The sequence below is a fragment of the Dreissena polymorpha genome, chromosome 1, assembly GCF_020536995.1.
Source record: "Dreissena polymorpha isolate Duluth1 chromosome 1, UMN_Dpol_1.0, whole genome shotgun sequence".
NCBI lineage: Eukaryota > Metazoa > Mollusca > Bivalvia > Myida > Dreissenidae > Dreissena > Dreissena polymorpha.
Window position 1 is genome coordinate 165,554,029 of NC_068355.1, and position 12,637 is coordinate 165,566,665.

Consider the following 12,637-nt stretch of genomic DNA (forward strand, 5'->3'; position numbering starts at 1 on the left):
CTATGTAAATTACTGTGGATTTATATATCACCTATTGATACATATATTATATGTGGTGACGCAAACAATTATTATTTGCAATATTCCTGATTGTTTATAATGTCGATTGTAGCATTTTCCTTATTGCAGAAGACGTTTTTGCATTGCGGAAAATGGCTGTCAATGTTTGAGCTTATTTCCAACAATATATCAGCGCTAAATTAATAAAATGTTATTGCTTTTGAAAAAGCCAGAAAATATTGATATTCCTACTAGAGTTACACTCAAAAAAGTTATTTAAATAATTAAATGCAGGTAAAAAATAAGTAGTCCGCTATTTGCAACCGACTGTTGTAAGTTTTCGTTTTTCCTAGAATTCATTTATCGATTTATTTATGCCAAGTAAACGAATGCAACAAATGACTGGAGCTGAAAACTAAACCTTGAAAAATGTCATACAAAAACTTTTTTTAAATAAATAATCTTCGGTGTTAGCTAATTCAGTTCAAATGTTTATTCCATATATATGCGGTGCCGAACATACACTCCTAGCGTCTTGTTCCAAGGATGATCCTATGTCACTGATGACGTCATGGATTGCGTCAGTTGGCGTCTCGCGAGATACCTTTCAGACCAATGCAGGGGCTGTGTAGTTTCTGGAAATATTTAAATAATACATATACTTATTTATTTATATGAACATAAATTGATTATATTTATATATGTTTATTATAATGAAAATTGACGATAGCTAACAAAAGGAAGTATATTTATTAAGTATCCCACAATTGACATTTCATTTTATGAAGTTTTTTTTTACTTCGATCGTAACGGTAATACTAGGATGGAAAATGTATTTTTATAAGATATTTTCACATGTTCTCTCCTTCAACAAATACATTTGAGGTTGGGTAAAATGTTTAATGTTTTTACAAAGTGTTGCATTTTAAAATCACATTTAGTTATTTTATGCCTGGCAAAATGACATATGGATGAGTTGTGCAAAGCTGTTTGAACTTTTAAATAACTATTTGGAACCGCTAAACGAAAAAACATGTGAGTATTTATTTTTCATGAAGTATTAAAACATTTCTGTAAACTAGTATTTTACATAAGATAAATATAAATTATCGTTGAAGACAAGTATGTCAAACTGTCGGCATAAATATTTCTAATATATTATTTGCACGTCAATACTTCGATTATGCTCAGGAATTTGTGTATAGAATATCGTTTACGAAATTCATAAGCATTTCTCAATTCGGGTTCAAGTGACAAAACAATAATATTCAATATATTTTCAGTTTCGTCTAGTCCATAATTTATAAACAACAGTGTTCAGAATTCCAAACAATCTGGTAGTTTTGGTCCAAATTTGTACAAAATCTGCAATTGCGCGCGCATTTGGGTGCGCTTGATTTTCATAGACTTTCGATAACCGACTCGGAAGCACAGTGTCTCGATCGAGTGCTCTAGAATGTCAAACGAAAATCCAGTTTGGATTAAAACGGAGATTACAAGAATTCTACGGTCAATATTCCTCATAGAGAGCTTTTAACATTCCAAAAGTTAACCGATCAACTCAATATTTTTTCTAATGAAAAACTGATAGCTCGAAGGAATTCGATTTATGGTATAAATTTTATGAACACAGTTCATCCTGAAATATATACCTGGCAAGAGTAGATTAAGGAACTGGCTTCCGTTTAAAAAAGTGTTGGAAAAATAACTGTGCCATCATGGCGCTACCTATCTTAGTCGCATCTCCAGATTCACAGCAAACATGTATACGTACTGGGCAAAAGTCTCGTGATGTGTCTTTTAATAAAAGGTGCAAGAACATATTATAATTAAAAAATTAAACTTAATCTAAAATTATTTTTGTTCTTATAAATGTCGGTGAAATTACCGAAAATCTGACATTTAAATGAACAAAACTTGTCATTAAAAAGGGAAATCGTCGTAAAAAATGCTGTCGAGATGGCATGCTGTAAATTATATTTAAAAAAAAAAGACCACGATGTTACAGGACTTCTTGACCCCAAAATATACCACATATTAAACACAGCAATTGTTTTGTGAAAAACTGTACATGTACTACACAAATAAAGAAAAGTAAAATGAATCGTTTTTATGAATTACAAATATATTTGACTTCATATTTAACTCACATAAAAATATCAAAAACCCTGTTTTTACAATTAATTATCTTTTTGAGACGTCGACATTTATGTTCAATTATAACTACATGATGTTCTTAATAAAATTAAAATATAAATTTAAATAAGCAACAAGTTTATAAGACATGAATTTCCCATGTTTGCTCGTGTTAATGAGTCTGTGCATGCCCTTGTTTTAACCTCCGCGTCAAATGTTTTAAGGATCCGCTTTGGAGATAAATGCTGCTGTGTGAGTGAAGGGCTACACCGGACATAAATGTTGTTGTGCGAGTGAAGGGCTTCACCGAACATAAATGTTGTTGTGCGAGTGAAGGGCCACACCGGACATAAATGTTGATGTGCGAGTGAAGGGCTACACTTGTTATTCGTATTGGTCTGATTTTAGAAAATTGTCATTCTTGTAATACAAACTAGACCTTTAAACAAAATATCAAATCAATGCCAATCATACCCTTTATGTCACGCAGATTGCTTTGATCTGATGAGTTCATCAAATCATACGCTACAAAACTTCTATTTTACCACATTTAAGGGACCTTTTCACGTTTTGGTAAATTGACAAAATTAAAAAAAATGTTGTTTTAGATTCGCATATTTTCGTTTTAGGTATGATATTTGGAAGGAAACAGTAATCATGCTTTAAAATATTCGTAATATGCATCTTTTGACGATTTAAAAACCTGAAAATTATAAAGCGTTGCAACGCGAAACGATTTAATTATTTGGAAGGTTCGGTTGTTGTCGTTATATTTAGTGACACTACGAAGATTGCTTATATAAAGTATAAAATACATCACTCTATACATCATTGTATGAGCACGGATGGCCGAGTGGTCTAAGCGTTAATTTTACTCTTGTTTTTACTGGAGCTTTTTAGATCAAATGCTAACATTAATAAATATGAAGCATTTAATGACAAATATCAATACATGCCAGCATCTGTGAAAAGGTCCCTTAAACATGTAATATATATTTTCAGGTTTTATCGACATTATAAAGCATTCGGACTGTATTTGTAGGAATGTAATATATTCCATATGTTAAATCATACAAATAATTATGTAAGGTAATTTCTTTTTTTGCAAAAGCGTTGCTTTATTTGTGTTGAGAACTTACAGAAATCAAAGTGCGGCCTGAAAACGTCTCTTGTCTTATTTTTTTAAATAATATATTATAAATATTATTATATTTGAATGCAAATCGTGTGAGTCAGTAAACATTTAAAACCACATGCACGAACATATTTTGAAAATTGGAATGGATTTTTAATATTGCAAAATTTCTTTATATTGCAATAAATCTTCAGATATTACACCCACACATTCGTTGCCATTAAATCAAAGCGGCATCTTCATTAATTATTGTTTAATCCTGTTTTATCAATATATTTTCTTAATAGTTCCCGTCAACACCGCATATACATAGATGCGAAACTTTAAGTATTAAAGATGTTGTGACTTACTATCCGTGGTATTTGGATAAGGAATCTGGCACCGATAAACTTGTTTGATTTTCTCGCTTAGAGTGTCGCATTTAAAGTGGATTACCAAGTATTTGATTAGACCAGTGCGACAGACTATCAACTAAAATAAACAATCTGATATCACGTACATCACCTGGCATTTAATTATTTATTTGTATATTTATGTATTTATTTATTTATTTATTTATATATATTTACATATGTGTCCATTTATTTTAATTATTCATTTTTTACAACACATGCGTTATGAATTTTGTGTTTTATAAATAATAAAATAATATAATAAAATACAAAATAATGTATTAAATACAACAAATATAAGCGAAAATATTCTCTATTTATGTATGATTCATTTTCACTAAATTAGGACTTCAAACTGGTAGATATTATAGGCATAACATTGCCATAAACCAAAGATATTGTTTGCGTTGCAATTTGAACGACATCGAACACGAATTGCTCTTCGTGTATATATGTCCTACATTTTCGAATTTTATTAAAAGAAGACATACCTTATATAACCAACCGACAATGTATGCAAACATTTGTAAGTATATTAAAATACAAAAAAAGAACGGAATTGATAAACTTGTGTATGTAAAATAATCACTTAAATAAGGATCAAGGGATTCTGAATGCAACTAGAGAATTATTATATGTATCTTTTGCTTGTTTTTGGTAATGCTTATTTCACTAACATTATTTCGCTAATTTTACATTGTTTTTGTATGTATATGCATTTTAATACTTTCTTGTTCCGCTTACGTCGAATATGTGCGTGCTTTTGTTAGGTTTTGTTGACGATGTTCATTGTACAAGTCGAAATAAATTGTATGCCACTATGTTTCTATTTCTTTTAGTGCCAATTTTTCAAAAAGCTGTGTGAATGTCTCACATATCATGAAAAAGAATGGGTTTCAATTATGACAATTTAATTCAAAACATTGTATAACATTTACTAATACGTGTGGTTGGAAGGTAAAACATTATACAATATTTTAGACGAGATTTCATTAATTGTAAATTGCCATAAATAAATCTGTTCAATTAAGATATATATTTCTCGCCAAACAGTATTATTGTGGTTGCAGTCATATTCCAATATTAATATTTTTCAAACGATAAATAGAGCCATTAAATAAAATGATATTATTATTAAAGTTGAATGCAAATAATAATTTTGAGTGTGTCATATGAACGTATTTATTTAATTGCCTATTTATTTGCTCTATAACACAAAGAGCTTACGACAATTTACATAAATTGCACAATGTCCGTTTCGTTCTTTGTAACAGCGTTATTTTAAGACAAACAACAAAAGCTGCTGACTGATACTAGTATTCAGTGAAACCCATGCTTTTAAAACTGTTATATAAATGCCATCCAATATGGTATTAAATCGCTTAAAATTATTTGGAGCTATTGATTTGGGGTATTAGACACACTGGTACAAATTTATCATATTTGAAAACAAATATATATGTTTAATTTTTTTCGTAAAATTAATAAACATACATATTCGTTTTCAAATACGACATATTTGTTACAAAGAACAAAACGGACATTGTGCAATTTATGTTAACTGTCGTTAGCTCTTCGTGTTGGAGAGCAAATAAATAGGCAATTAGACGTCATGTAAGTTTGTAATTTTCTTTATTCTAAATGATTCTGTACACAACAAAGCAATCTTAAAAGAAGGTTTATGGACATTTTTTTTCGCTTTCGTATTCAATGCAGTTAAAATATATGGTTTTTGGTACCTTGACGAAAGAGCTGCGTTTAACTGGTAAGTCGACTGGTCCGTGTAGGCACTCTGGGGCCACTGAGGCGAGGGGCTGCTGTACGGGGTGCCGCTACACCCGGTTGTCTGGTTTCCGTAGTTGTTGTTACCATGGTACCACTTCATGAACGGGTTGTTCATATTCTGTCGTAGCAACGCGTCGTCTAGTCGATAAGCGCGGCGCTCGGCCTCAGTGTACGGTGAATAAATAGAGCTCAGAGCGGGGGCCGGGTTGAAGGAGACGCTGGGGCCCAACGGCGGGGTGGTTCCGATATATCCGTTGGCCATGTGGTATATGCCAAGGTCGCAGTCCTTCTTACGACCGCGGCGACGGGATCGACGCCTCTGGCGGAAGTCACCCCGCATGAAGTCCTGAATGTTCGCCGGATGGATAGCCCAGTAGTTGCCCTTCCCGTCCTCGCAGCGGCCTGCTTTAATGAAACAGTCATTAAGCGACAAATTATGCCGAACACTGTTTCTCCACCCTTGGCCTTTGTTGATGTAATATGGGTAATTTTTTTCAATCCAATTATAGATCGAACCTAAGCTTAGTCTTTTCTGAGTGGATTCTAATATTGCTTTGGCAATCAATGCAATGTACGACAATGCCGGCTTCACGTCCGAATTTCCGCGCGCCTTGTCGTCTTCTTGCGTCGTTCCGTCGGTTTCGACGCTGCCGTCGGCCTTGCAACATTCCTCTTGGCCTTTAATATCAATGGCGTTCAAACATTCTGCTGAATTGTTTGGTGAAAGCGATTCTTGCAACGAGAGGTCATTTTTAAAATCAGACAGTTGATCACTCACCAATTTCATATTATGCTCCCCTGTATGAGATGTCGCTTGGTGGTTCTGGTGGCTATGGTGGTGATGATCGCTTTGAACGTCATTAAGGTCCGAGGTCTCGGACTCGAACCTCTGTCCGATTACGCTATCATGTAGCTGAGCGTCCACAATATCCGTTTTAAGCAGCATCCCTTCTCTTGGAAGACCGCCGAAATCGCCGCTACCGTTCATCTTGTAGTAGGGTGATCCGCTTCCGGTAAGGTAGCCATTGTGAAACACGGTTGATTCCGTGTATGACGGCGGCTCCCGCGACGCATAGTGAACACTTCCAGTAATCGCGCTATTGTAACCGTGGTAACAATTTTCCTGCGTTTCCTGAAAATGGCCGTGATGAAGCTTAATGCCACTTCCGTCATATCCCAGTGAACTGTACAAGCCGTTCTGGAATCCGCTTCCTTCTAAATACCCACTTTGCAATGTTGTGTTATACATTTTAAAATCAACACATAAACAGCGTCTAAAAAACTTTTCTTCGTTTATTATTCTGTAAATGTTAATTCCTTATTTCATAAATATTGATTCAAAATATTCGCAAACTGTTTTATTGTTTCCATCAAATGTTTATAAAACAGGAATTAAAGAAACGTAAATAAACATCATTAAGAATTATGAAACTAGGCAAAACACCACACTAAGTCTTTCGTATGTCTGTCTGTATACATGAAAGAAGGCAAACTAGCTCAAACATTTGCACCAAGTGGTTTTAAACAAGATTTTATTTATTTTTATCTTAGCCGTGAAAATCATCATGTCAAATTTCAAGATCTCTTAAGGTGTCACAAGGGCAAAATCATACGACGTGTTTTAATTGGTCGAGGGAACGGCATTTTATCCCGCAAAATCGTTTGACGATCCGGTAACGCAATGTCATTCGTTGACATTTTCAGGGGCGGGTATTTATCAGGGGCGATGTTTTGGTAGCGAGGTAAACGGTGTGAAGTAGCCTAATAGATTAGAACCAGATTTACATGATAACTATTTAAACCTCGGTTTCGGAATAAATTTCAATTTACACGGTATCGCCCTAATCCGAATGTTGTCCCGCGTAAATTAAGATGCAATTATGACATGATAAATTTCGAGACTACGTTACGTATTGAAATGCAGAAGTTTAGATTTAGGGTACGGAGTTTGAGCCTTAATTTAATGCGTATTTCTCGAGTTATTAAAGTGATCGCCTTGTTTGATAGCAGCTCTGGTATTTTAAATTTATGTTCAGAACGATTTTATTTCCTCTTAATAGTTACCAATTTCAGATTAATATAAACCAATGAAAGCTCAAGAAAAGAAGAAACAGTGCTGCGTCAAAGTACACAACGAACAGAACAGAACAGAACGAGAGCAAACGTGTGGTCTGAATTTTTATCATTTTCTATTATCACAGATTTAAATTTTTAACAATCTTCTTGGCAACGAAATATGGAATATACTTACCATTAACATAAAAAATTACAAACCAAATTTATGACAGGTTATTGCGCTTATGTGTTTTATTATTTCTGTTATTCTAACGAACCAAATTGTAGACTGCTGTTTGTGTTAATATATAATATAATACGCTTAAAAAAGGTTTCATTTCGCTTTGAGGTCATTTCTTTAACTCGCCCATCCCGTCCTATTTATTTACTGCACTGCTCTTTATTGCATAGCCTTTTTTTTTATTCAGTTTTGCACCCTTCTTATTTTCTATCTCGTTCCGCAACTAAGAAAGTCGTTCCCACGACATAGCTAACACATTCTACGAGTTAGTAATTCGTTCTCTCGAGTAAGTATGTCATGGGAACGAGATCGAACAAAAAGAGTTCATTTAAAAAAAAGAGGAATGAATGTCATACGTTGCATTTTTACGAAATATTTGATTAAAGGAAGTCATTCTAAACAAAAATTCAACCTAGGCGGGAAGTGGTGTCCGATATTAGCCTTTGCGGACTGCACAGGCTCATAGGTTGCTATGCGTAGCTTTGTGTATTAGTAGCGCTAACATTACACGCGCAAAATAATTGTTTAATGTACCATGTATGTCATTCGATTTTTATTTCAAAACGTATATGATGTGCTCTACATAATGCAACTGATGAAAACCGGCTGCAGGACCGAAATTACATGTCAGTAGTGTCGTATACTTTCGTTTAATTTTCGTGGGTTAAAACTGCATCGACTGTTAATTCGAATATCTCAATAGTATCCCTGGACTATATAACTTGAAGCAATAGGTATGCATATCAACAATTATAACATTTGGGCATAAATATTTCCAACTCGTTGAATAACAAACAAATGTTCAGTCACTTTGCGCATGCAACGAATACATGTTGACATAGCACCATGCTATGAATATTTGTTTGCAATTAAAATTACTAAAAGAGTCTGTCTTCATTTAAAAAAATCATAAATCAGTACTAGTACACATTCAGCTCAAATTCAACGTACATGATAGAACCAACTGGAAAGTACTTGATCATTTTTACCGTTTCTTTCTTTTGTATGAGAAATTAAAGTAGCTTGATAACATATTTGTGTATTTTGACCAATGTCATTTAATACATTCACTCGCACAAATGTAATATTCAGGATAGGTTGCAACTGTTTTATAAGAAACAAGGAACAAAATATAAAACAATGCATTCCCTGCGATTCGACCACTGGATCATTCGAGCAAAAGCCAACGCGTTCACCATTGCACTCTACAGTCTTTTGAATTATGGAAAAACATGTAGTTTAAACGCTCTTTTTGTAATACGATTACTCGTATCGATGAAAAGATACAAACGCATTATAATCTCCTGATTTCGATCGATAATTAACAAACCGATATTTAAAAAATATACAGTCATGAGAGTTGTTTTGCTTGTTTAAATATAATGAATGCATTCATTGTTGAATCTTTTAACATATTTTTTTTAATTGTCATTTTGCTAAACATTTAACAAGTCTCTTTAAGTTTAAAATGTATGTTACGTTAATATTTGCTTGTTCATTCCACAACTCCTTATAATTTTAGTCATTTAAATGACACAAATAAAATTCCTATGAATAAAGGAAGTGCTCACACCATTTCGTGTAACTATTTCAATTTGATGCGTAATGTCTGATGTATAATTTTTGTCGTAGCCATGCTTTTTACCAAATGACCCTATGCACGTGTATCTGGGAAAGAATCTGCATTTTTGTAGCCCCATATATTTTAATGAAATAAAAATTCTAAAAACAAATCTAGCAAGTATTATATTTTTATACTTGTGATCAATGTACATTCATTGCGTTTATTCAAGGGGCCTTTCACAGATTTTGGCATATTTTGAAGTTTGTCATTAAATGCTTTATATTGATAAATGTAAACATTGGATATTAAAAGCTCCAGTTAAAAATCAAGAATAAAATTAAAAAAAGGAAAATAAGTAGACGGAACCAGGGCTCGAACCAGTGACCCCCGGAGTCTTGGAGTTAGTCTGAAGTAAAAACGCAATAGCCCTCTCGGCTATTCCGCCGGGTAAACACAGTTTAAGTATTTTATACTTTATATAAGCAATCTTCGTAGTTTCGTAAATTTAAACGACAACGACAGAACTCTCCAAATTATTTAATCGTTTCGCGTTGCAACGCTTTATAAGTTTTAGGTTTTCAAATCGTCAAAAGATACATATAGTGGCTATATTGGACTATGGTAAATGTTCAGTAATACTGTTTCCTCACAAATATCATAACTAAAACGAAAATTTGCGAATCTGAAACAACTTTTTTCAATTTTGTCAATTTACCAAACCGTGAAAAGATCCCTTTTAAACGTTCAATGTATAAACATAATTTTACATTAAAAGGTTTTTTTTGCGCGAATCATGATGCAGCATTGTTAGTGAATCAAAAGCTACTATCTTCTTGTGGCGTTGTGTGTGGTAAAGAGCGGGTAATAACAAACAGAACACAACAGAACAGAAAGTTTATTCATATAACTTGAACATTTCCATTTCATCGTTACATGTACAAAACTGACAATATATAAGCAATAAGCACATGCATAGTAATGAGAAAGTGACCGAAATAGTAAATAATTAAGTTTTAAAATGCACTTTGGCCATCACATTACTCAACGTTTGCATTCAATGTATCAGTTATCATTTTAAAAGCATTTTACAATATATCGCGAGTTTATTTAGGACTTTGGTTTTACTAGGTCGGTTAAAATAGAATTTGTCAATATACATGTTTTTAATATCTGTATAAAGGGGACATAAAATTACAAAATGATATTCGTCTTCGATATAATTTGAGTTACATATATTACATTTGCATTCGTTTTTACGAATATTTATATGTCTCCCAGATTGAATTTTTAACATGTGGGACGAAAGTCTTAATTTGCATATGTTTTTTCTTAAATCAAGTTTTGGGTTATGTTAAGGTTATCAGAGAATTCAAATCGATGTTTCAAATCTTTGTATAAAGTTAATGAACGTTTTACATTTAAATCATTTAGCCTCAAACCTATGTACATAGTAATAAGTCTAGTTTTAAATATAGGAATAAATACATTTGTATTTACTGATTCTGGATACATCCAAATATCTACAAAACCAGTACTTTGAAGCAAGTCCCGTACTTTGGTAATCCAATTGTTAAAGCGTTCCTTTGCAACAGAATGCTTTCTGAGCGGGTAATAACAAAGCGTTCATTTGTTACAGAATGCTTTCTGAGCGGGTAATAACAAAGCGTCCCTTTGTAACCGAATGCTTTATGAGCGGGTAATAACAAAGCGTTCGTGTGTAACAAAATGCTTTCTGAGCGGGAAATAACAAAACGTTCATTTATATTAGAATGCTTTCTGCGCTGGTAATAACAAAGCGTTCATTTGTAACAGAATGCTTTCTGAGCGCAAAATAAGAAAGCGTTCATTTATAATAGAATGCTTTCTGCGCTGGTTATAACAAAGCGTTCATTTGTAACAGAATGCTTTAAGAGCGGGTAATAACAAAGCGTCAATTTGTAACATAATGCTTTCTGAGCGGGTAATAACAAAGCGTTCATTTGTAACATAATGCTTTCTGAGCGGGTAATAACAAAGCGTTCATTTGTAACAGAATGCTTTCTGTTGTTCTTTCATATGGAGAGATGAGGAAACTTTGGTTACTTGTATAAAATTCGCAATTTCTTTCTAATACCGGAAGCTATCGATTTTTAAATAACAGCTTTATGCCTAAGAAGAACATTTTCTTATTATTAGCTATTTTGTAAAGGGGTGCATAGTTGATTACTTGATCGGCGTCGCTTTGACCACAGTAACGTACTCAGGAGACGGAAATCGAACCCTTCAAGTTAGACTCTTGCTAGGGCAAAAAACCAATCGCTGACAAAATGTTTTCTCTGTTCCATTTTACAATATTATGTATATGTGTTTTGGACATGGTGAGGTGTTTTATTTTATGTAAAGTAGCAGTCTCCGCGCAAAGTTTACTTTCCGACATTTTTCGTCTAAAGGAAGACTGTTCTTGACGAAAGTGCAGTTACGGCGGAAAGTGTCGTTCCTGATTTACCGGTTCGGACTGAGCAGGCTAATCTGGGACGACACATTACGAACATGCATTAAACCCCCTTTTTACAGATCGAGGCTCATTTGATTTTAAAATGCGTTGTCGATGGAGTAGACAAATCGTCCGATTTTTCTCGTTTTTCTGTAATGGAATGATACAACAGATGCCTAATAAAGTGTAGATACATATTTTGAATATCGGTTTCTTGGTCACACTATCAACAAAAATATACCACAATGACATCATTTAATTCGAGCGTACACTTTCCCATGCGGAGGCAAGAAGTAAGCGACCAAGTCAAGACGTTCACAGATAATTTATCAAACATAACTGGACAAGCGATAGGACCGCAAGCTCGAAATACCGACCATCGTCTCAGACCGGCGACGCCAGACACCCCCGGTAATCCGAGCAACAGTCCGCACTTGACACAGGATTTCTCGTCACCTGCCGAGAGTTGCTACTGTCCGGCGAGACTCTTGAGCGGGACATCGTCACTATCGTCTGTGCGGACTCTCGTCTGCGTTGACTAAACTGTCGTCTGCGTCATGAAATCAAAGTAACATCTTAAGTGTCGCAAATTAAAAATATAAAACAATCCACTTCTTATTTTCACACACATTACGGCCAGCGAGTCATTTACAACCCGTTAAAATATCTCTACATCAAGCCGGTTGACCGCCACTGGGGTTCGGAACGCGCACTTCGCATAGCTTTCATACGTCGTATCGCCATGCTGTTCGTTTGAGGTCGGTCATCACATTCTGAATATTTGACATATATTTGGTTACAGTATTTCGTTGATAGTTTTAACCATTCTTATGAAATATATTTTGATAAGTTTTTA

General features: G+C 34.0%; 1 protein-coding gene across 1 annotated transcript; it reads right to left on the bottom strand.

The window, feature by feature from the left end:
• Window positions 1–288: 288 nt before the first annotated feature.
• LOC127859769 (forkhead box protein D5-B-like) lies at window positions 289–6,976 on the bottom strand. Its single transcript, XM_052397280.1, has 2 exons — window positions 5,403–6,976; window positions 289–635 (listed from the first exon to the last, which is right to left on the bottom strand). Exons 1-2 carry the CDS (start codon window positions 6,695–6,697, stop codon window positions 608–610), a joined length of 1,323 nt encoding a protein of 440 aa, XP_052253240.1. The 5' UTR covers window positions 6,698–6,976; the 3' UTR covers window positions 289–607.
• Between the last annotated feature and the right edge of the window lie 5,661 nt (window positions 6,977–12,637).